This window comes from Schistosoma mansoni, chromosome 1 (genome assembly GCF_000237925.1).
Source record: "Schistosoma mansoni strain Puerto Rico chromosome 1, complete genome".
NCBI classification, from domain to species: Eukaryota; Metazoa; Platyhelminthes; class Trematoda; order Strigeidida; family Schistosomatidae; genus Schistosoma; species Schistosoma mansoni.
In genome coordinates this window covers 51,655,331-51,677,152 of record NC_031495.1, presented here as the reverse complement: position 1 = coordinate 51,677,152, position 21,822 = coordinate 51,655,331, and the positions used below count along the sequence as shown (strand labels likewise).

Below are 21,822 nucleotides of genomic sequence, written 5' to 3'. Positions count from 1 at the left end.
ATCTAGTTCTTCATCTGATGATTTAGTTTTTTCGAACAAAATAAAATGCAATCAGTTCATTTTGATCTACACTACAATGACTATCGTGTTTTTATAAAGTTATATTCGTACTATATGATATTAAATAGCCAGAAATAGTAAATATTCTTTTTGCGCTCATTCAAAGCGCATTTAAACAATCTGTAGTATAGAACATTACAATATACTACAATATGGTATAGTTTTAAATAAACCCTCCATTGTTCGTCAGAACGAAATATTATCACTCTGTTTTTAAATTTCGATACATTGTAGATATGTTTGAATGGTTCCTAATCCTTTCTTTATCCTAGATTATAATTTAGGAATACAATTGTTGTTTACAAAAAAACCAAAAAATGATTTATTTGATTAGTTTTTATTTGACAAGAACATTTTATAATATTTTTTTCTCTGTACATACACTAGTTTGTTATGTGTTTACATCTTCCTATCGGATATTACTGAACGATTATATATATATATATATATATATATATATATATATATATATATATATATATAATGTTTAAGCATTTTAGATTCGCCAAACAGTAAATAGGTATTTCACTATTGACCGCCGAATGTGGTTATACAATATTCGTTTACAATTAACTGTAATGAATTACCACCCAATGGTCAATGAGGTCTGTGTATGAATTGAATTGTTTAGAAATTAACAGGAATCACGAATGTTTAGAATCAACCTAAATCGAATGTACGCGTGAAATGTTGGTAAAGGCATCGTAAGTTTTGACTTTGTGTTTCATAAATTGCAGTGTTCATCAGTGACTGATGGTTATAATTCTCATTATCAAATCCAAAGGTTTTAGATCCCATTCTCTTTTCGAAATACACACCCTTAAATAAATACTAATCCAGTACATTGTGTTGTTAAGCTTTTTTCCATTGATAGACAACTTTCTCTTTGGAAATTTAGACTTTGTCAACCTTTTTTTCCTGAAATCGTATCCAAAAAAATCTGGTCATTTTCCTCTGACTTTTAAAATATTTTTTAGTAATTATGAAAATCTTTATAATCAACAATCTTACACTACGAATATATCAAAGTATCGTTATTCCGGTCGTTCAGATGACGAAGAATATTTATACCCTCAACCATCAGTGGATGAACAAAGTCCAGTTTATTCTGATTGTGGGCCATTTTCAGATATAGATGAACCAGATTGGAATCCTGATTATGTTAACTATCGCCATGGTGGTGATTATATGCCATGGACAGATGAACACCAAATAAGGTTAATTTTGTTTACTGTTTCATTCTTATCAGTATAATTTGGTATAATTATAATTTGATGATCAAATGAGACATATTTTTTTCGTAAGCCTTTCTCAAATTCATTCTACGCACTTTAAATTGGACAACCAACCAACATGATTAGCTTTTCTGTGATTATTCTAAGAAATCATTAGTTAAAACAGTCTACAGAAATTTACATGGATTAGCTTTATTTTCAAATGCTTTTGTAGGCGTTTCCATCATTCAGCAGTCATGTATTATTGTATATTTTGTTCATGCTTATATACAGCATTGGGCAGAAGATTAAAAAGTGATTTATTCATAACTTAGGCTCATGTATTGTATATCTACGTCTAAAATTGTTAAACATTCATACTAAAAGCATAAGTTATAATTTATTCAAAATCATACTTTGAATAAGTTTCAAAGACAGTAAGAATTAATGTTAATGGCAACGGACATTTAGTGTCAAACCATTGATATTGTTCTACCTTGAACTCGTAAACTGAAAGCTTTAAGTTTACTAATGAAAACTGATGGTTTTTTTCATTTATATTTGAAGCTAATTATAATTGATTTAACTGTTACTTCATTATTTACTGATTTATCGAACTATAACAGCCAAATTTTATGTTATATTTATCTATCTTTGGTGAATTCGTTTATGAAATTGGAAAGGTTAGATCACTTAAAATGAATAATAAAATTCAGAGAATGTTCTGTTGACAGTGATTATAATTTTTAATACTTTGTCAAGTTTGAGTAAATCAGAATGTTTGAAAATTTTCTACATTTATATATATATATATATATATATATATATATATATATATATATATATATATATATAATTACTCTAAAAATTTAGTTCGGAGAATAAACTATAGCTAGTGGTCGTGAAAGCATATCGTTTCATACAACTATAAATACAAGTTATGCGTGGTACCGTAACTCAATAATCTACGTTTTCTTATCAATAGGTCAGTTATTTAAGCATTGTACTACCTGGTACAAATATTTATTATAGATCAGAAGGGGTTTTGTGGATATTTCCTTGACCAGTGGAGTTCAACCAAGTCTGTTGTAGAGATATCATCTCACTGAAGACAATTGGTGAACGGTTACTCAAACATCGTGGTTTGGTTGAAGTTAGACATTAACACCGTTGGATGCCGGCCCGCTCAGTGGTCTATAGGTTAAGTGCTCTGGCGCGAGACTGGTAGGTCCTGGGTTCGAATCTCGCGAGTGCGGAATCGTGGATGCGCACTGCTAAGGAGTCCCATAATAGGACGAAACGGCCGTCCAGTGCTTTCAGGTTTTCTACCGTGGTCTAGCTTCAATTGACTCATGATTTCAACTATGTAAATATTTATTAGTTCAAGTTATTATGTGTTACAACAGCACAGCAAGAATTAAATATACAAGATGAAGATAATAATATAAATAATGGTGGAGACAGCATCATTTGAAATAAACAAATGTAATCCAGAATTGTTGAATTTTAAATAATATAAAAATTTTATATTTAGAAGATAAATAATAAATAGATCTAACCCACTTCCATTAATTTCTAGTCTAAACACTTAAGATAATCAACTATAGATTTTAAATATTTGATTTATCCTAAATATCTTCAAAAGTGTTTCAGTCGAGCAGTAAGTTCAGATTTAAAACTGTATCCAGTGACTTAGCATCCATACGTTAAGTACCATAATTAACCTCAACTTTGCATATTTGATGGTTTAACAATTCCTTAAGGGCATAGATCATGAAATACTTGTAACCTACTCATATCATCGACTTTAATAGCGTAGTATTCACAGCGGTTACGGAATACCTGGTGAACTGTCTGAATATAATTCCGTCTCGACAGGCGGACGACCGACCCATATATACTACAGATGAATGAGGTCCTTGTATTCATCTTTAGGTTTTACTGGGCATCTTCCTAGAAAGGTTGATAATGTTTACAAGACAAGTAAAATCGTCACCATGCTTGACTACTCTGTTCCTTGTGCTAATGCTAGACGCCAACACAGGCTAGTCATGCACTACAATGTTTTATCTGGGAGGAAGGAAGTGTATCTAAAAAATCCATCCATTGCAGCTCAAAGAATTCACAGTACGTGGTGTATTTTCAGTTTACTGCTAATATCTGTGTGTATTTGACTTTTCAAGTCTAATTTTGATAACAGTTCTTACATGTTTCCCAAATATTCATCAGATGGTTTTTTTTTAGATTTGGTCAACGTCGTCGACGATCCCGTTTCAGTCCTCAAAGTAGTCGATATTATAGAAGAGGTCATGCTCGTTTATCATATCCCCAACCCATATATGGGATTTCACCTTCTGACGTTTGTTGCGAAAAGTATCCACATATAAAATATGATATACCGTAAGCATATATAAATATGCCAGTTATTTTTAATGATGTGATCTTTACTATATACTGTTATTAGATTAAAATGTGAAGAATATCAAACTCGAATGTACAATCGGTTGATAATTTTATAAATCATGGTGTACTTTCATATTTCAATTTTTATTAACGCCTCTATATACAGATTTTCAAACGCTATCCTGATGAATTTAGTGTCAAATAATCATTTGACAAAATTTGAATAATTCGAACTTCTTGTTGCATCTTTTTATGGAAAAGATGGGCTTTTGGCTAGCAGTGGAATCCTGGACGCACGCTTTTTTCCTATTTGGGACTTGTCAGTTGGATGCACCTACCTTTTAATAATGATTTACATCTTCATATTATCATTTTTTTAACATCTGAATGAGTCTTTTAAAATCTTTTTTGATTCACCGTGTTCATTTAAAAAGACATGGGATATTTCCCACTGCAATTTTATTCATGAACACTATTCCCAACTTTCGAAAAAATAGTATCAAAGTTGAATGAATGGTAAATTATTAATAATGGTAGAACTCTGTGGTATTTATCAAAATGTGTTAAACAAAATGAAGTGAGTGTCATCAAACTAATCTGTTCACTTCTCTGGATAATATAAATTACTACATTAGAAATGAACATTGACTGGTTTTGAAGTGCTATCTCATGGTTCTTAATAAGTAATGATAGTTATGAGGAAAAATATCCAAAAACAAATTCTAATTTAATTCCTTAATTAGATTAGGTTATTCACTTATTATAATGTCAAAAGTGTTTGTTGAATAATTTTATTATAAATGCAGATAATCAGAAATTAAAGATTAAACTGTACCGAGTTCAACTATCAAAATGACTGATTCATTTGGTTATACTATTCCTCTTTTCCTTACTTTCATTCTCTAAATGTTTTATTTTATTACAGTTTACCCACTCAAACAAAAAATTCACCTACCACTGGGATTTTAGTCTAAGAACTAAGGTTAAGTCATAGTAGAATCAGTTTAAATATTTCAGTTTTATAACATATATCGCTTGATTTCGAAAACGATTCTTTTCGCAATATGATATCATTTGAAAAATGAATGGAAGTCAAGTAACATCAGTCCTAGTTGGTAGCTCGTTAACTTTACACACACACAACCTCAAAAAAGATTGAATCCAGGGATTTGAAATTTCACAATGCATATGATAATATATCTAACCTCTGCTTGTCGACATTTTCTAACCTGTATTGTATAAACAAATGGTCATGTTTCAAAATCACTAGTAATTGTTGTTGTTGTTTTTTAGAAAAAAAACGATTCTCTTTCTTAAAATTCTATATCATCTTATCTCTCTTCCTAATGTTTAATAATCCTCTAACCATACATACAATTCACTAAGACTGTTTACTATTGGCTACCAGTAGAACTCAAATCCTTTTTTCTTGTGGTTGTTAATCTTTTTTCAGAATATATTTATTGAGTGTCTGTTAAATCATAGCCAATATATGTTGTTAAATCTATACAAGTGATGCAATATGACAACAGACTAATCATTAGAAAAATCTTGAAAATATAAATAACATAGTATTAAGCAATTCTTTTAATAATCTATAAAATTTGTTTCCAATTTTCTTTTTTTCCACCTTTTTTTGGTTTGTTAATTATTATTCCTTTGAAATAGTTGCTTTATTAACTTACTCAATTTGACTCTATTTTTGTTACTAAAGTAATCACGCGAATTTTTGTCTTTTTTTAGATTTCCAAATTTCTTCACTGTATATATATATAGCGTAATTGAATTTTATTTTGTAAAATATTAAAGAAAACAAATCGTTTAAATTCACTTAGTATTACTTGCTTGAATCTTCTCATTGATGTTTAGGACTGCAACTGGTCAGTCTCTTATTAGTATATGTGCATACTGTGTGTATTACCTCGATATAGCCTTATTACCCAAATAGGACGAAACGCGCATCCTGGATTCCCCTGCTAGCCACTATCCATCTTTGCTAAACAAATCTTTTGTTATTATTTATTCTTTCACTATAGATTGATCTATTTTGATTTTTAAAATTGATAAGAATTATAATAATATTTACATTGGATTCGTCATATTCTAAAAAAACTTATTCTAATCCTGTATTACTGGTATCGTTTACACTTACTTGTAGTATTGGATACAGTTGAGTTTTTTGATATATCTGATATTGTTCCTATGTACATAATTTCTAAAAAATTTGAACAATTTTGGTAACAGAATTAGTTCGTTAAGTATTCCAGTTTATTAATACTTAATTCTTGTCACTAATCGATAATTCTTATAGCTTTCAATAGAAGACTATGCTATCCTTTTAATTTGGATGGATATTAACCTGATTAATGTAGAGTAGGCTTTATTGTTAGTGTAATTCATATAAGTTGTAATAAATTACTAATGGATAGCATCAGAATCCAGAGCTTGTTTCTAGTCATCGCAGCCTTAATATACAGTTTTGTTTTTAGAGGAATATGGCATATATACCGACATATTCATCCATATAACCTGTATGAAAACATTAAGGCTTTAGTCTTGTTATTTATTCTATCTATCTTAAATAGGTCAGTAATGTAAGGCCATCGATTAAAGTGTTTATAAAACATAGGTGCTGACAATAATTGAACAGGTGGAGTTTAGGCTACCCTGTATCTACCATTTAAATAAGTGAAAAGATCTTACCGTAATAGACTTATAATTGGTAAAGGGCTAGTTGTAATGTCGTCGTAGAAACACAAGACTAATAAATAGAACACTTTAAATTACCCATCAATTTAACTTTTCTTTCACATTCAATCATAAAACTACTGAAATATCCAGCCATAAATGATCTCGGATAATCTAATAAGAATTTTTAATTAATTACTCGAAACTATTAAGTCCTAAATTCTGATCATCATGTACAGCTTACAGAATATTACTGATATATGACTGTTTTAATAATATTAATTGTATTAATAGTTATCCAATCAGTGGAAAATAATTGGATATTTTTGCAAAAAAGACAGTTTGAAAAATTGTTTGACAATTTAATTGCTTTAAGTTCTCCCTTTTCATTTGCTTACAATTGCCATATGTATGTACGTTGATTCACCAAAGTTGAAAAAAACAGCATTTTTAATGTATCGTTAATATTTGTATGTGTTTAGTGACTTCAATGTATAATTTACTATTTGTTTCTTCACTGAAGCTAAATATGGTTTAAAAAGTTCAACTTTTTCAAGCCTATTTTGAATACTCTTTACTAATCACTCATTTATTTGTAACTATTGGAAAAGACATATCACCGAAATAAGGTTGTGGATAAGTGAAATGAAACAAAGGGTACAGGTGGCTTATCATTTACGGTTTCGTAATATTCTTTATTTTGGTTGGATAAATCAAGGGGCACTTCCTTAAAGTAGTAGCTTAGTTGGAGTCTGAAAATTAAACTGCTTCAATCATATCAATATTTCTATCCCTGAATCATTTAATTTATAATGACTACAAATTGTAAAAATGTCTGTCTATAAACCTATTCATCCTAAAAATAAAAAAAGATATTTCGTCAATTTACTAGATATTTCCAGATTGATTAAATTATACGAACAGTTTTTAATTATAACATCAAAATATGGAAACGTTAGATGACTTCTTATATATATATATAGGGATATAATTATCTCGTAACTTTCTATTCAATTCTTAATGGATGCCTTTCCCTATTCATTTTTCCATGAATAACTATTATACAAAAAATGAGCATTTAATGCTTTAACTTTATAGAAACAAATTGCTTGAGCTTCATACTATTTTGTTTTTTTTTGTTGTATTTAGCTCAAATTATGCTTGTTGTTCATGTGAATCAGATTATGAAGTGGATACAAAAATTATTAGGTATGTTTCAGTGATGATTGTAATGATTATTATCCACACCATTTTATTGTATATATTCCTTAAGTAGTAGCAAACGTTTCAGTGACTTCACTTTGAAAAAGTGGTTTAAATTTGATATAAATCATCTGTTAAGTAGTTGATTATATCAGTTTTTTAATAAGTGTAGTTGTTTTTCATTTGAATTATGGGTGTCTAAGTATAAACTTCAAATTATAACAGTATCTGAGTTCATTATCTGTTTATTTGAGATTATCTTTGTATATTATATACATACAAAATTTTACTCATGAGTATAGGTAACCAAATCACCTATCGATAGATCATGGGTTAGAAAACCAACCAAGCTAGTAAAATCTGACCATATATTTAATTACACAATCCTCACAACGTCTTATGCAAACATTATCGAATTTACTAAAAATATCAGTTATCTTTTTCTAGGTTATAAGTTTTATTTGGTTTTCAATGGCTTCAAAACTTCGTTGGGATTAATATTTCATACTGTCATATTCTTAACTGTAAATTTACCAACTTTAGTATTTTGATGTATGGGCGAGAATGATTGGTTGTCTTGATGAGTCAGACATGTAGATAGTGTGACAGGTGTTATATATGTTATATATTCCCCTATCCTGACTGTTATTGATTGACTGTTCCTGGTTGTTGGATTGTGTCGGATTTTGGTATGGAAATATATTGACGTTCTAGTCAGGCTAATCTCGTGTTCTTGATCTGAGTTGTGTTGAAGTCCTGTAGAATAGACTCTGGGTGGGAATCTAGCACAGACACTGGTCTAAGGTAAATTAACGTCCCACATACGTGTAAAAAGTGAAAGGACTGTTATAATAAGAAACCCTAGCGTTATAACAAGTATCCTACCGTTTATAACAGATTTGGAAAATAAAATAATTCACAATCTGTTCTTCAAAATTATATTGTTTTTCTTGTTTAACAAAATACATATTCATTGTTGTATATTTGAATTTGATCTGAAAAACAAAATAAAATTGACCACTTTTTACTATAATTTAAATTCAGTGTAAGAATTGAAAACATGTTGATGATAAACAACACGAAATATACTTTATTGAAATCATGAACCGGTCAATGTTAGACCACCATTAAAAATATGGATGCGCTGCTGAGGAGTCCCATAGCGGGACAAAAAGGGCCTCCAGTGCTTCCAACAATCTCCACAACCCGAAACTGAAAATATACTTTAGTTGAACTATAGCTTAATGCATAGAGCTTTCTATTTTGGGAAAGAAAAGTTGAGGTTAAACTCCTTTTTTTAATATTTGTTTCGACTTTTATTATGAAATTTCATGTTCAATAACAACAGGATAACTGTATAAACTACAATTTATTAATATATAATACAATTAGTTACAATAATCATTCACTGAAGCAGTTTAGTTTCAAAAGATATATTATAATTTTTATCATGTTATACCTTCAATAGTTACTCTGTAAATAGATTTAGCATAATCGTACATTGTACTGTTGAATGTAAAATATTCACATTTTTCTCCACCTAGTTATGTTAATATGATTTGATTGAAAGTGCATTAGTTTCTTTCCATAATCCAAATCACAAATGTTTTCCTTTTGTTTAGGTATAAATAAATTATAACTATTTTAAAATAATTCATGTTATATGACATAGTGAATGATACACAACCTATACAACTCCATTTGTAATTTTTTTCTTTTTCTACTGGGTTTCAGTTTCGATCAAACTCAAAATTATACCCCAATCGGTGTAAATTATCAGTTAGAAGCTTCAAGTCCTAGTGTTGGTAAATTATCATTAGCTTTAAGGTAATTTTTTTCTTTGTGAATGTTGTATTACATAATATTTTCTATTAATTTCATGAGTGTTTATTAACTACAGAACAATTATGTATCTGCAGTTTTGTTTAACCTAGGAGAAATCGTATTATGAAAACCTTAACTGATGTCAAGTTTTGATTTATTGACTGGAGTCAACAATTTTTAACCATTTGCTGAAAGATTAGGCTTTAGCATTACTAAAATCTCACTCTGTTACTAGCCATGTATATGAAATGCTTGGAAAATGTATGTAACTCCTATTTCACAGATCATGTTACACAGTTCCGTATTAGAATGAAAATAACTGTTGAGTAATATACTTACTCCCTGGTTTATAGATGGACATCCCGACTGCTAACCCGCTGGTAAAAGTTAGTTAAAACCAATTAAGCAGAGAAAAGTTTGCAAGCAAGAAGTTTAACCGCGAAACTCGGCAAATTTAAGTGTTTTGAATCTCTATCATTGAATCTCTATTATTATTGAATCTATATGGAGTTTGAAGCCAACGATACCGGGTTCGAGTCCCGGAGTGAACATCAACTCTGAGATGCAGGTACATCCAACTGATGAGTCCCAAATAGGATGAGACCCGCGTCTTGGATTCCGCTGCTAGCCACTATCCATATTTGCTTATAAAGCTTGTGACTTAAGGCAATATCGAGGCAATCCGCACAAGATGCACATATGCTAATAAGAGGCTGATCAATTGCAGTCCTAAACATCAATGAGAAGATTCAAGTAAACAGTACCAAGTGAGCTGATATTATTGTCTAAAATGAGTGTCAGTCAGTCATAAATAAATCAGAACGTGGCAGATATGTACACCGGTTCAAGGTTCCACACTATATTTACACAGTGAGATCAAATTATTAAAACGAATCTCAGAATAGTAGGCGTAGCGTTAAGAAAGATCAGTCATAAACTATGTGATTCGAGAACAAAGAATCAGTCAGTAGAATAAAAATCTTCGTTAGAACCTACGGATTGAAGTTTGAATCCCTGGGAGAAATGTGTGTACTCATGTACTTGAATGAAATAATTGTCAAGTGCTTCTTAATTTTCAAGCTAATCACACTTGATGGAGAAACTCTGGAAGATGTGGAAACATTCACGTACCTGGGAAGCATCATTGATGAACAAGGAGGATCTGATGCAGATGTAAAGGCGAGGATTGACAAAGCAAGGGCAGCCTTCCTACAATTGAAGAACATATGAAGCTCAAAACAACTGTCAACTAATTTCAAAGTCAGAATATTCAATACAAACGTCAAAACAGTCAGTTCTATTGTGCAGAGCTGAAAGGTGGAGAATTACCATAACCATCATCAAAAAGATACGAGTATTTATAAACAGTTGTCTACGGAAGATACTCAATATCCGTTGGCCGGCTACCATCAGCAACATCTTACTGTAGGAGAGGACAAACCAGCTTACAAATGTAGAAGAAATTAGGAAACGACTTTGGGAGTGGATAAGACATATATGACAGAAATCACCAAACTGCATCACGAGACAATCGCTAACTTGGAATCCTAAAGGGAAGCGGAAAAGTGGAAGGCCAAAGAACACATTACGCCGTGAAATATAAGCAGATATGAAAAGGATGAATAACAACAGGAAAGGATTGACCAGGACACGGTTAGATGGCGAATGCTAGTTGGCGGCCTATGCTTCTCTACGAAGGGCAACAGGCGTAAGTAATAAGTAAGCTCCTTAACTTTTTCATAGTTCCGAAAGCTGAAATTACTCCATGGAAAAATTCATTTTTAAGAAACAAGTCATTTGGAAACACAAATTAAAACCATAAAGTTCTTACGTGCTCCTTTTCTTTTCTGTTTAATTATCGGTCTCTTCAACAACAAAAACTTTTGTTCTCCCTTCAAGTAAACTAGACTACTTTACTCCCTAAGCCTTCCGTTCGTTTGTTTGTTTTACAAGAAAATCAAATAAAAAGTTGCATTTGTTTCAATTTTATTCAATATTACAACAATTAAATTAGGTCGACAAATCTGTGAACAAAACTGTTTTACAAATGACATATTTTAATTCAATAAACAACATATCACATAAGCATGAATGATAATAAGCGATAATTCAGTTTGTAATATGTATTTCTTTTCCTTGATCATTTCAAAATATAAGGTTAACGTGTTTGCGCCTTATTCATGTAGAAATTCTACCAATTCTTCATAAAATTGTAATATATTCTCACAGTTATTGAAAGAGGAAAGTGTATATTTAATTTAATTTTGATTGTTCAACATTACGTAACAGTAACTCTGCAATTCAATTTTTAATACTTACAAGGCACATTGTCCACAATGATTCAATTTTACTCTTCTTAGAAAAACGATTAGTTTTTTGATACCATTAGAAATATTTTAAGAATAAAATAAATTTACTCAGTTCTTGTAATTCTTTGTTGCTGTGAATTTCAATTCATTTATAAGTGTCAATGCCAAAGTTGAACTTGATAGTTTCAAATAAATTGGGTATTGGGTAGAATGGTAATAATAAATATAATTTTTGTTATATTCCAGTGAGTAGATAATTGTATTTCTGACGTTTAGTGACTTAATGTACGACACTTCCTCAGAATAAACAAATAACCGGAATAAAATTAACACGTTTAAATAGTACTAGGGAATATTTTTAGTACGATCTAAATTATGTCCATGTCAAGTTATTTTTGATCAAGGTGAATTCTTATGACCTGTCACTGTATTAATTTGTACGTCTGTAGATTGTGTGGGAAATAAATAAGGTCAAATGTGTTTGTTTGGATAAACAGTTCGGGGTAGATGAATATTCTGTCCTTCTATCCTGATGAGGGGAGAGGGATTTACCATTATGTGAAATGATTCGATTACTCGCCTCTCTTTATAGTTGGAAAATCCTTTCTGAATTATTTTGGTATTTTTAATATCAGTTTGGTGATTATTGTAAATAGCATGTACTGCTATTGTTGATTTAACTTGGAGATTTTCCAATTTCACAGGATTATTAGGTCTTTTTGTGTAATGTAGGTGTTTCTTGTCATTAGAGAGTCTTCCCGTGAGATTCCATTTTGTACCAAAGAACACATATTTCATTTAGTTGGCATACTTAAATTAATCTATGTGGTTATCATCACTAATTGGCATGAAAACAATATTGAATGTTAGATTATCACAGTTCTGTCAGAAATAAGTAAATTTTAGAAGTTTCTTATCTCAATACAGTTAAGCAACTTCTTGAATATTTCGGTAAAATCTACTTAGATTTATTTTGATCATCATTAGGAATAGAATTTTGATTATCTTTTCTAATTGTCCTAATCTGCCTTAGTTTAACATTTAAAGATACTAATTTTTTATGTGAAATTCTCAGATGTATAAATCTAATAGATCTATAATAGTTCGTAATACACCTTACTGATTTGTTGTTTTACATCATTTTATAGAATACGTGTATTAATTTTTAAAATATATCATCTATGTAGTATTTCATTATGATTATTTATGTGTCTAATCATTGGTCTATTATTTTCTACTATCTGATCACGTTTTTTGTTATTTAAGAGTATACTTCTTTTTCGGTAGTGCAATTCAAAGTTCGTTTTAATTGTTTGTTTATGTTGCATAAAAAACAGATTTCCATTGAATCTTCTCCCTCTGTATCTATAATTTATTCCAACCTGACCATCGTTGCTCATCACCAATTTATTTATTCATGAATCTTTTTTTAATTGATCTTATGGTGTTGAAATATTTGTACTATATTCGTCAGTAAGACATACTGAGTAAATCAAATTAGGAGCAAGATATTTAATCACTAGTGTTACATAGATCAACGACCACATTACAACTTGGAAATAACTGGGTTTAAGCCGATTATTTATTGCCAAGTTCAAGTCCAGAAAACATATTGGATAAAGTCATGGGTGAGAATTACTGAGTGACTTCAGAGACGACATAATAACTCTTCGATGCTTCTTCAATTTCATAGTTTATTATAATGACTCAATTTCCTGAACAGATAGTATTAAGTATTTAAGTTGCTTATCCTTTTTGTAATTACTGAGCATTTTTAGTATAATAACAGTAGTCTACGGAACTTTAGAGATATAAATGTAAAACCTGTTTGGTATGTTGTTTAGAAGATTTATTTATATTATGATTAGTTCTTTTTTTAACGAGAAGTAAATGTCCTATCCCATAAAGTTCTTTCTTTCCGAAAATCTTTTCTTGCATTGACTCTGATCAAATTTGAGATAAAACGAATGGAGTATTGTCTTTAATCATAAATCAACATATGTTTTTCTTAACTTTGTTTACCCTCCTTTCAACTATACCATCCAATCTTATCTGCTTCAGACACTCATGGTTATTTTGTTGCAAGGGCTAGTGGTAAAATGGTTTTGTGATATGATATAATCCATGTTCTTGTGTGCGTTTTTCGTTAATACGTGGTTTAAATATTATTTTCTTCGTAGATTGTATTCTTTGAACTTTATCTTATATAGGGTACTTTTTGAAACCAGGAAACCCTAGACATCGGCTTCGTCCTAGTATGTGAGAAGTCGTGACTCCTTGAATTCAGATATCTCAAGATGGAGACAGTTTCCGCCAGTGACGTTGGATAGACGCTGCACCATGTAGGAAATTGACTGAAATTTGAATCGTACCATTGAGAGGCAGCTCAGGTGCTCTGACGTCTTATTGCGAGACCTGGTGACCCTGAGTCTGATCTCTGAAGAGACCGGGGATGCACACTACTAGAAAGTTTTATGCTAGGACAAAACAGACGGCAAAAGTCCTAACTGCAATCATTTTGTGATGAATATAGCCTGAAAACTAGATAGATCTCCACAAATGCTTTCAAATAAACTGTTATTTTCCTCATTATAACATGTATATATGTTTGCTACTATTTTCTTTTTCTATTGTAAATTATAGTCGATCAAGCTCCCCAACGCGAACGTATAATTCTAATGTATGTTTAAAAGTTATTAGGTAAGTATATACATATATAACTCTATTTACAATTTTTAGGACTCCTACTATCATCCCCTTAACATCATATTAATTATATTAATTTCATTAAAGGCTAAACCTGTATGTGTCTATGTATTTCTTATTTTGAAATTCATGATCTGAAGTTTGCTAAGGTTATTTACTATGATAGTTTAATCAAATTTAATTTGTCATTTTATAATACTAGTTTTTTGTAATAACGGTTGTGTGGAATCTGACTAACTTAAAGGTTCGTACCTAGTTAAATCGATAGTACAATACATAGTTGACTCAACATACGGCAAACTTTTAATTGTCACTAATAAAGTTCAGAAGCTTATAATTCCTTTTTAATTGATAAATAGTTTGTGAAACAACTATAACTCCTCGAGTATTTAATCATAAGACTGGATCCTTTAGTGATAAGGTTATTTCCTCTATTTTCCTCATTACCTTCACCATCTAACCTTAACCTTCTTTCTTGTTGTTTTTACAATTTTCGTCTTTTACTTATTATTCCTTCTATATTTTACAGTCCAGAATTAGTTAAAAATGATTTTCGTGCATCTGCTGAGGCAGCAGTCGCGCAACACTTACCTCCCGGTGAACATCCTGCAGACTTACATTTTGTGGATGTTACTCCAATTCCAGTCACATCTTCAGTAAGATCCTCCAATATTTCACCCAATTGTATGACTGTTTCAACTAAACAAAGTACTATCGGCTCACTCAGTGGTACATTGGATCATTTTGAAGCGGAAACTTCAATGAAACTCCCACAAGATACATCAGTGTCCACAGTTTTTTCTACTTCTATTGATACTTCACTTATCTTGAACAATCGATTAGCTATGGCTCGTGATAGTTTTCGTCAATCTGGCGACCATAGCACGTCAATCCCTAGTACTATTGAAACAACTTCCATAAATAGACTCAATACTGGTTTTCCACGAGAAGCGCAAGCCTCTACTGTAACATATAATGTTGATCTCAACAGGGATTTAATTACTCAGAAACAAGGTAAGAATTTAATAGACGAAATACATGTCAAACTGTGCTATTCTTACTATCTTAGAAAGAAATTTAAGTTTATTATTTTGTTGTAGCTTCAAATGTGAATTCTCAGGCTGGTAATTATATTGACAGAGTTGTTGTTTTCTGTTCACAAATGTTACAGTCTTAAAGTGAGCATCAACCTCACCTAACTCGTTCATCTATTAAGATTTTACTTTTCGTGCATGACATAATCAGCTGGGCTTATAGATTGTTATTAAAGGAGTTTTAACGGGTAGGTCTTAGATACGGTAATAAAACTGAATGATTAACCGAAAACGTACTCATTAGAACAGTATTGTCAATATCCTAAATAAATAACATTGAATAGTTGAAAATACCACTGACTAAATTTAATAATCAACGTGTAATTCATGCGTATTATGGAAATGTAGAATTAGGTGATGTATGGTGGTTAGATAATTTGACTTACAACAACAAGTTGTTGGTTTAATCTTTATTCATTCATTGTAGTTTGGACAGCTGTCAGCCACTACTAAACCTATCACATAAAATGTGTCACCAAAAATGGGTGCATAATTCGGTGGTCGGTCAAAATGAGTTGCCTGAACATTTTATAAAAAGGAAAAAATATATATTTAGAATATATAAAGTGACATTGACTTCATTCGGTAATGCTTTCACTGCTTTTTTTCACAATAAAATTCGTTTCAATGTACTACAACAAGGGAAGTGAACCGAATTTTCCATTTGATAAAAAAAACTGAAAAAAACTTATTTAATTTGACAATATCAGTTTACTATAACATATTTTTTTAATTTAGAAATGAGAGTTTTATGTTTGTTTGTCGTAGGTAACTAACAACAAACATAAGTTTCGCGTTAGCTGAAGCTCTTAACCAAAGCTCTTCTGTGATCGTAAAGAAACGAGTGCTCTTCATGGGATATGAAATAGTATAATGTTGTGTCATTACTAAGAAACATTACAAATGATCATTTTAAACGACAACTTACATCTTGTCGAGTTTCATATGTGTACTACAGGGTTTCTGAGTAGTAGTTGATTTAATGATGAACTAACCTTTAGAGTTGATCAAATTCTTCCACACAGGTTACAACGTATTCATTGATCAAAATGATTCGAGATATTGTGCGATATTTTTAATGTGGGCTTATTGAAATGTAATCAGAAGTAAACCCTGTACTTGGTCGGTGAGAACAAATCCGTCAATCATCCTCTCTAAATATGGAAAAACTAAAACTAACAGAAGCAGAAAATGTGTCAAAATTTTCATAGGTCTTGTGGGCCATTTTAAGCAAGAATCATTTAATTAATTTATTTTATTCAAAATTAATTGATATACTTGGTTTACTTTATTTTTCACGTATAACGTCAGTGCACCACATAAGATATATGGAAGATACTTCGCTTGAGATATTATATAGGCATATAAGTAAATATTTTGCTTACCTTTTTTCACATAATTCTTTATATGAAGTAATTACTCTTTCAGAATTAATGCCGAAAATGCTTAGAGCTTCAATCACAAGTCAAATATCCACAGTTACTACTACTACTACTACTACTACTACTTATACAACTACTTCAAATGCAAGTGTAAATTTTCAAAGTTTGTGGGATCAAAAATCAGCTTTTAAACCTGTTATACGCTCGTTAGAAGCTGCTAAAGTAAGTTAGCAATTTTTTCTCAGACTGGCCTAAATGCTACCGAACATATTCAAATCTACATCAGTTAGAATCATTGTTTAGTGATATTAAAACTTAAACAACTTATTGCATTTAATTATAGATTCTAGCTTTTGCAATAACTAGTGTTATTATTTTTTGAAATTTGAGAGAATTTTTTTCATTTTTGTCTATTTCTTTTTCCAAATGTATTACATGCTTAAATCATTTGGTTTGTATGTAGAATAGTAGACAACAGATATAAATGCTGACAAATTAAATAATTTATTTATACTTTACAGTTACTTTTGATCTAGGAGTTTGAGATAATTTGTTGACTATCAAGAACTCTTATATGTACCTCGGAATAGGATATTCAATATCCTCAAATAATGTTTCTTATTTTGCTAACCTCAGTTACCAGGTGAAAAATAGGAGATTAAAACCAATACCCAATAACTTACTTTAGGGATGTCATTGTTTTTTTTTAATTTTGATAACTTTTTTTCTGTAATGTCTTTCCCACTATACCTTGATGTTGAAAAATTCGGGCGCCGATGACTTTCAAGATATTTTTCACACTTTAAGTATTTCTTCCTATGCACGACCAAACAAATTAATAAAATTATTAAATTTTATATCAGTGTTTGATATACTAATCTACTCGTCCTAATGATTTTAATTCGGACATCACAAATTGTTCAGTATACACATAAAATAGGGGATTCAAAGCTGATACATGACAATTTCATCTCACTGAGCTAATATTCGATTTGCCAACTAGAGCAGATGCATATATGTACCCGTTTCTACTTTGGTTATTACTAACTGAGAAATAAAGGGTGTTTTATACATTTAAATAATTTTATTCAGAGAATTTTATATTTTCACTCGAATTAATTTCAGACATATGGTCAAATAGCATCACTGGTACAGTTAAACTCATCTGTATCTTCCTTAAGAGTTGTATTTCTTTCTCATTCTTTGATAAGATATAATCAATAAAAGAGACTTTTTTTTTCAATAAAGTTATTTATCATTTTATTTATTCTCTGTTTGCTATTTTTTATATTTATCATTTGTTGTCCCATGAAGGATCGATTTTTTTCAAACAACACATTATTTCCAACATTTTCACAAGTAAAACAAACAGTAGGACAATCCAATGATAAAACCAGAATAACAGTAAATAATGCTGATAAGAAGAATGAAAATATTTCTAGTTCAATGAGATTTATTCCAAATGATTTGAATAATAATAATAAAGATACTTCAAAGATTATTATATCAAGTTCTGAGTTTTCAGCTTTAGTTCCACCACCACGTCCATTGAAATCATCAAATTATTCTAGTTCAGAGTTGGATTTATCTAATGTTAGGAGTATAAATTATGAATTTAAGAATTATGATTACTCTACTCCTATAAATGAGTTCAATAATAAACCCTTGTCAATTAAAGATGCTTCTGATAGACTACCATCATCTACAGTTATCACTGATAGTACATCAATTATTACGCCTAAAACAACTGGAATATATGTCGATCATGAAGAATTGAACAAAACTAGTTTAACAAATAATTATTTATCATCTCAAGTTTATGAATTGAACAAAACGTTGGAATCGTCCTATGTTATAGACAACAGCCAGAATTTGAATAATCCTTCAGTTAATGTATCGAAATCAACTTACTATCGTGATATTTCATGTCCTTCATCCCCTAAAATAGTTAAAGGTTACTCAGACGATGTTCCATCAAAAAATGAAAGTCAGACTACATTCAGTGCTGAAGAACATCTTAAAGAATTAAGAATCAGAGCCGGATTAGGACCTATACCAGGGTATGAATCTGTAACTTTACGAAATGCATCTTCTATGACACCATTGAAAACAAATGATTTGAGTTCTTCATCGACAATGCCATCGTATATTACCTCTTCTGCAATGTCGACTCATTTCAGCTTTGGAACTAATGTACCTAAACCTACTTATTCTGTAAATATAAACTCATTTATCCCAAAAATTCAAAGTTCCAGTACATCAACGCCATCTATACCATCTTTACTATCAAACATAAAATCAGGTTTTACTGGACCACTAAGTAGGGCGCAACCACAGCCATCACCATATTCAGCAAACCAAGCATCCACTACAAACAAACCATCAGCATCAAGTTTATTTTCTAACTTTCTAACGTCTGCTGCTTCAAAAGCTCAAACAGTTGCCACAGGTGCCTTGAAACAAGCTAATGCTGCTGCGGATGCTGCGAAATTGGCGGCTAACCAAGCTGCTGAACAATTTGTAGCTCAAGCTAATCAAGTTAGTCAAAGAACTACCAGTCAAATGCAACAACAACAACAATCACAACCAAAGGAATCAGTTCAACTATCAACTAGTCACAACAAAGCCATCACCATGAACAATATTCCAGAATCCATTAGCTTCCCTGATGATACCACGATAATAGCTAATTCAGGTAGTCCTCTATTAAAACCCAGAGAGCAAATACGACAAACGTTGGAAGTAGTTCGTGCAAATTCTCATGAGTACCAACAAGAAAATCTACCAGTACAACAACAACGTCATTGGTTACATGAACAAACTCAAGATGTTACTACAGATGATGATTATGATGATGCAGAATATGGTAATGAACAAACACCATATAAATCATATCATCAACGAAAGGATTTTGAATATGATGGCAATTATAGATCGGCTATAAATGAATATGACCATGATATTAAAAACGAATTATGCGATGATAATTTGGAACAACAACCTAGTTTTTGTAATAATCACCAGTTTGATGAAAGTCGTTACAATTACAATGATAATCTTAATAATTATGATGTAGATGGAATCAATTCATCGGATTTACCCGATCCAGATACTTTACGTGCTTTGAGGAAACGTGATAAAATGATGATGGTTGCAGCAACTGGAATTTATTCACCTATATTCAATGGATCAGGTCAAGCGGGTTACTTTGATGATTTAAATGATGTAGAATATCAGGACGATGATGATGATGAAATAGAAAAACAGTTGAAGAAAGAAAATAGAAGACTTAGTAAAGGTAAGCCTTTTAGAAAAATCCAGAATCTAATATTATTTATGTATAGAAGTGTAGACTGTTTGGTTTAGCTGTTCATAATAAATGAAATCCATGTTTGAAGGTCCTAGGTATCATGACTCATAATCTATTACAGTGTTTCCACCTTCCTTCAAATTTTGAACTTCAGCACTAATTCATTACTTTCTGTGATAAGCTTCCTCTGTTATTTGAAACACTTATTATACTTCTTGTTAACTTTTGCTGACTATGCTGACGTTGTATGATAATTTGGGTAGATACATATCTATACCAGGTCCCAATTTATTAACGACTAATCAGTCCTTAAATCCCATCCTTCAAGTTACAGGTTCAAACTGAATATCGTGTTGTTTCATCCAAGTTCAGTTATTTGACAATCACTCAAATTATGACCCGTTGCATAGTATATGAATAAATGTACCTTGGTGCAATTTTACCATATCGTTCTAGAGCTCTTTTTGTCGATATTGTTATACCATACCTAGTGATTGAAAAGTTGTAATAATTAATTGATATTAAATTACCAGATATCAATAACACTTTTACTCTGGTAGATTTCCAGTGATATACTGATGTTTAAAGATTAAAGCCTTACACAGAACAGGCATATTAAGGCATTAAGACTAGAGTGTAACTTCTCAAAAGCAATCAGAAAAACTATACAACTGTTCATAACTGCAAATGGATATGGCAGAAATGATTTCATACTTATATTTATGATGACACTGTTTTTATCAGCTTCTCATAATATTTTTGAAACCTAGCAATGAATAACTTTTCCTTTTGTGAATTAGACTGCTTTTATCATATGATTTATGGGACTCATCAACTTGATAGGTTTTTATCCCGGTGCTGTTATTTACGCTTACACAAAACAAGTTTCCTGGATCGCACTGCTATGTACATGCCAATTATCGTGACATAAATCTATGGATAGGTAATGCGCTCATGATGCATGTACGGCAACAAAGGCTGATTTATTTCAATCCTAAATGTTTATAATAGGAAGTTACAAACTCTCACGTTTACCTTTAATGTTCTTCCTCGTTTTTCTAACCTCCTTCAACTTCACAAAATATGAGTCCCATCATCTGATAAAGTAGTAATTAAAAGTCGCACTTTGTACATTATAGCCTCATCTAAACAGCATTCGTTAATGTAACGCTAAGCTAGACATTGTCATTCGGGAAAAGCCGTCGAAAAACTAGCTAAATTTGAATAGATATAAATAAAAATATACGAAACCACATTTCTACAGAATAGAAAAAATAAACTAAGCAATAATGAACCATGAATAGAAACCTATTTGGTAGTAACATATGTTCAACTTTTGAAGAACATTAAAACTGGAGATAATTTTGCTCATTTACTGGCATAAAAATAGAGAAAGGTTGAAAATCATTGGACAGCAGCAAATATATCGTTCTAATTTGATTCATCCCTTCAAAATGCGTTCACAACATTAGTAAGAAATTGAACCTAGGATTTTCAATTATCACAGTTAACATGATAACTTTAGCTCAATGAGTCGGAAATTAAAACTTTGTTCACGATATGGTCCTATCATTGTCCGATATCACTAGTGTCATCTCTCTCACACTTGAGTTGCTAGGAATCTCTCAC

General features: G+C 30.9%; 1 protein-coding gene across 1 annotated transcript in view; it reads left to right on the top strand.

Moving 5' to 3' along the window:
- Smp_172040 (putative unc-13 (munc13)) overlaps positions 1–21,822 on the top strand; it is a gene marked incomplete at both ends in the record, with an annotated part of 140,266 nt that overhangs the window by 27,616 nt on the left and 90,828 nt on the right. The window contains 8 exons of the mRNA XM_018794785.1: positions 1,038–1,277; positions 3,519–3,674; positions 7,515–7,574; positions 9,303–9,395; positions 14,345–14,401; positions 14,937–15,421; positions 17,068–17,105; positions 18,198–20,181. Of these exons, the coding sequence (XP_018649163.1) occupies positions 1,038–1,277; positions 3,519–3,674; positions 7,515–7,574; positions 9,303–9,395; positions 14,345–14,401; positions 14,937–15,421; positions 17,068–17,105; positions 18,198–20,181 (3,113 nt within the window). The remainder of the gene's footprint in view (positions 1–1,037; positions 1,278–3,518; positions 3,675–7,514; positions 7,575–9,302; positions 9,396–14,344; positions 14,402–14,936; positions 15,422–17,067; positions 17,106–18,197; positions 20,182–21,822) is intronic.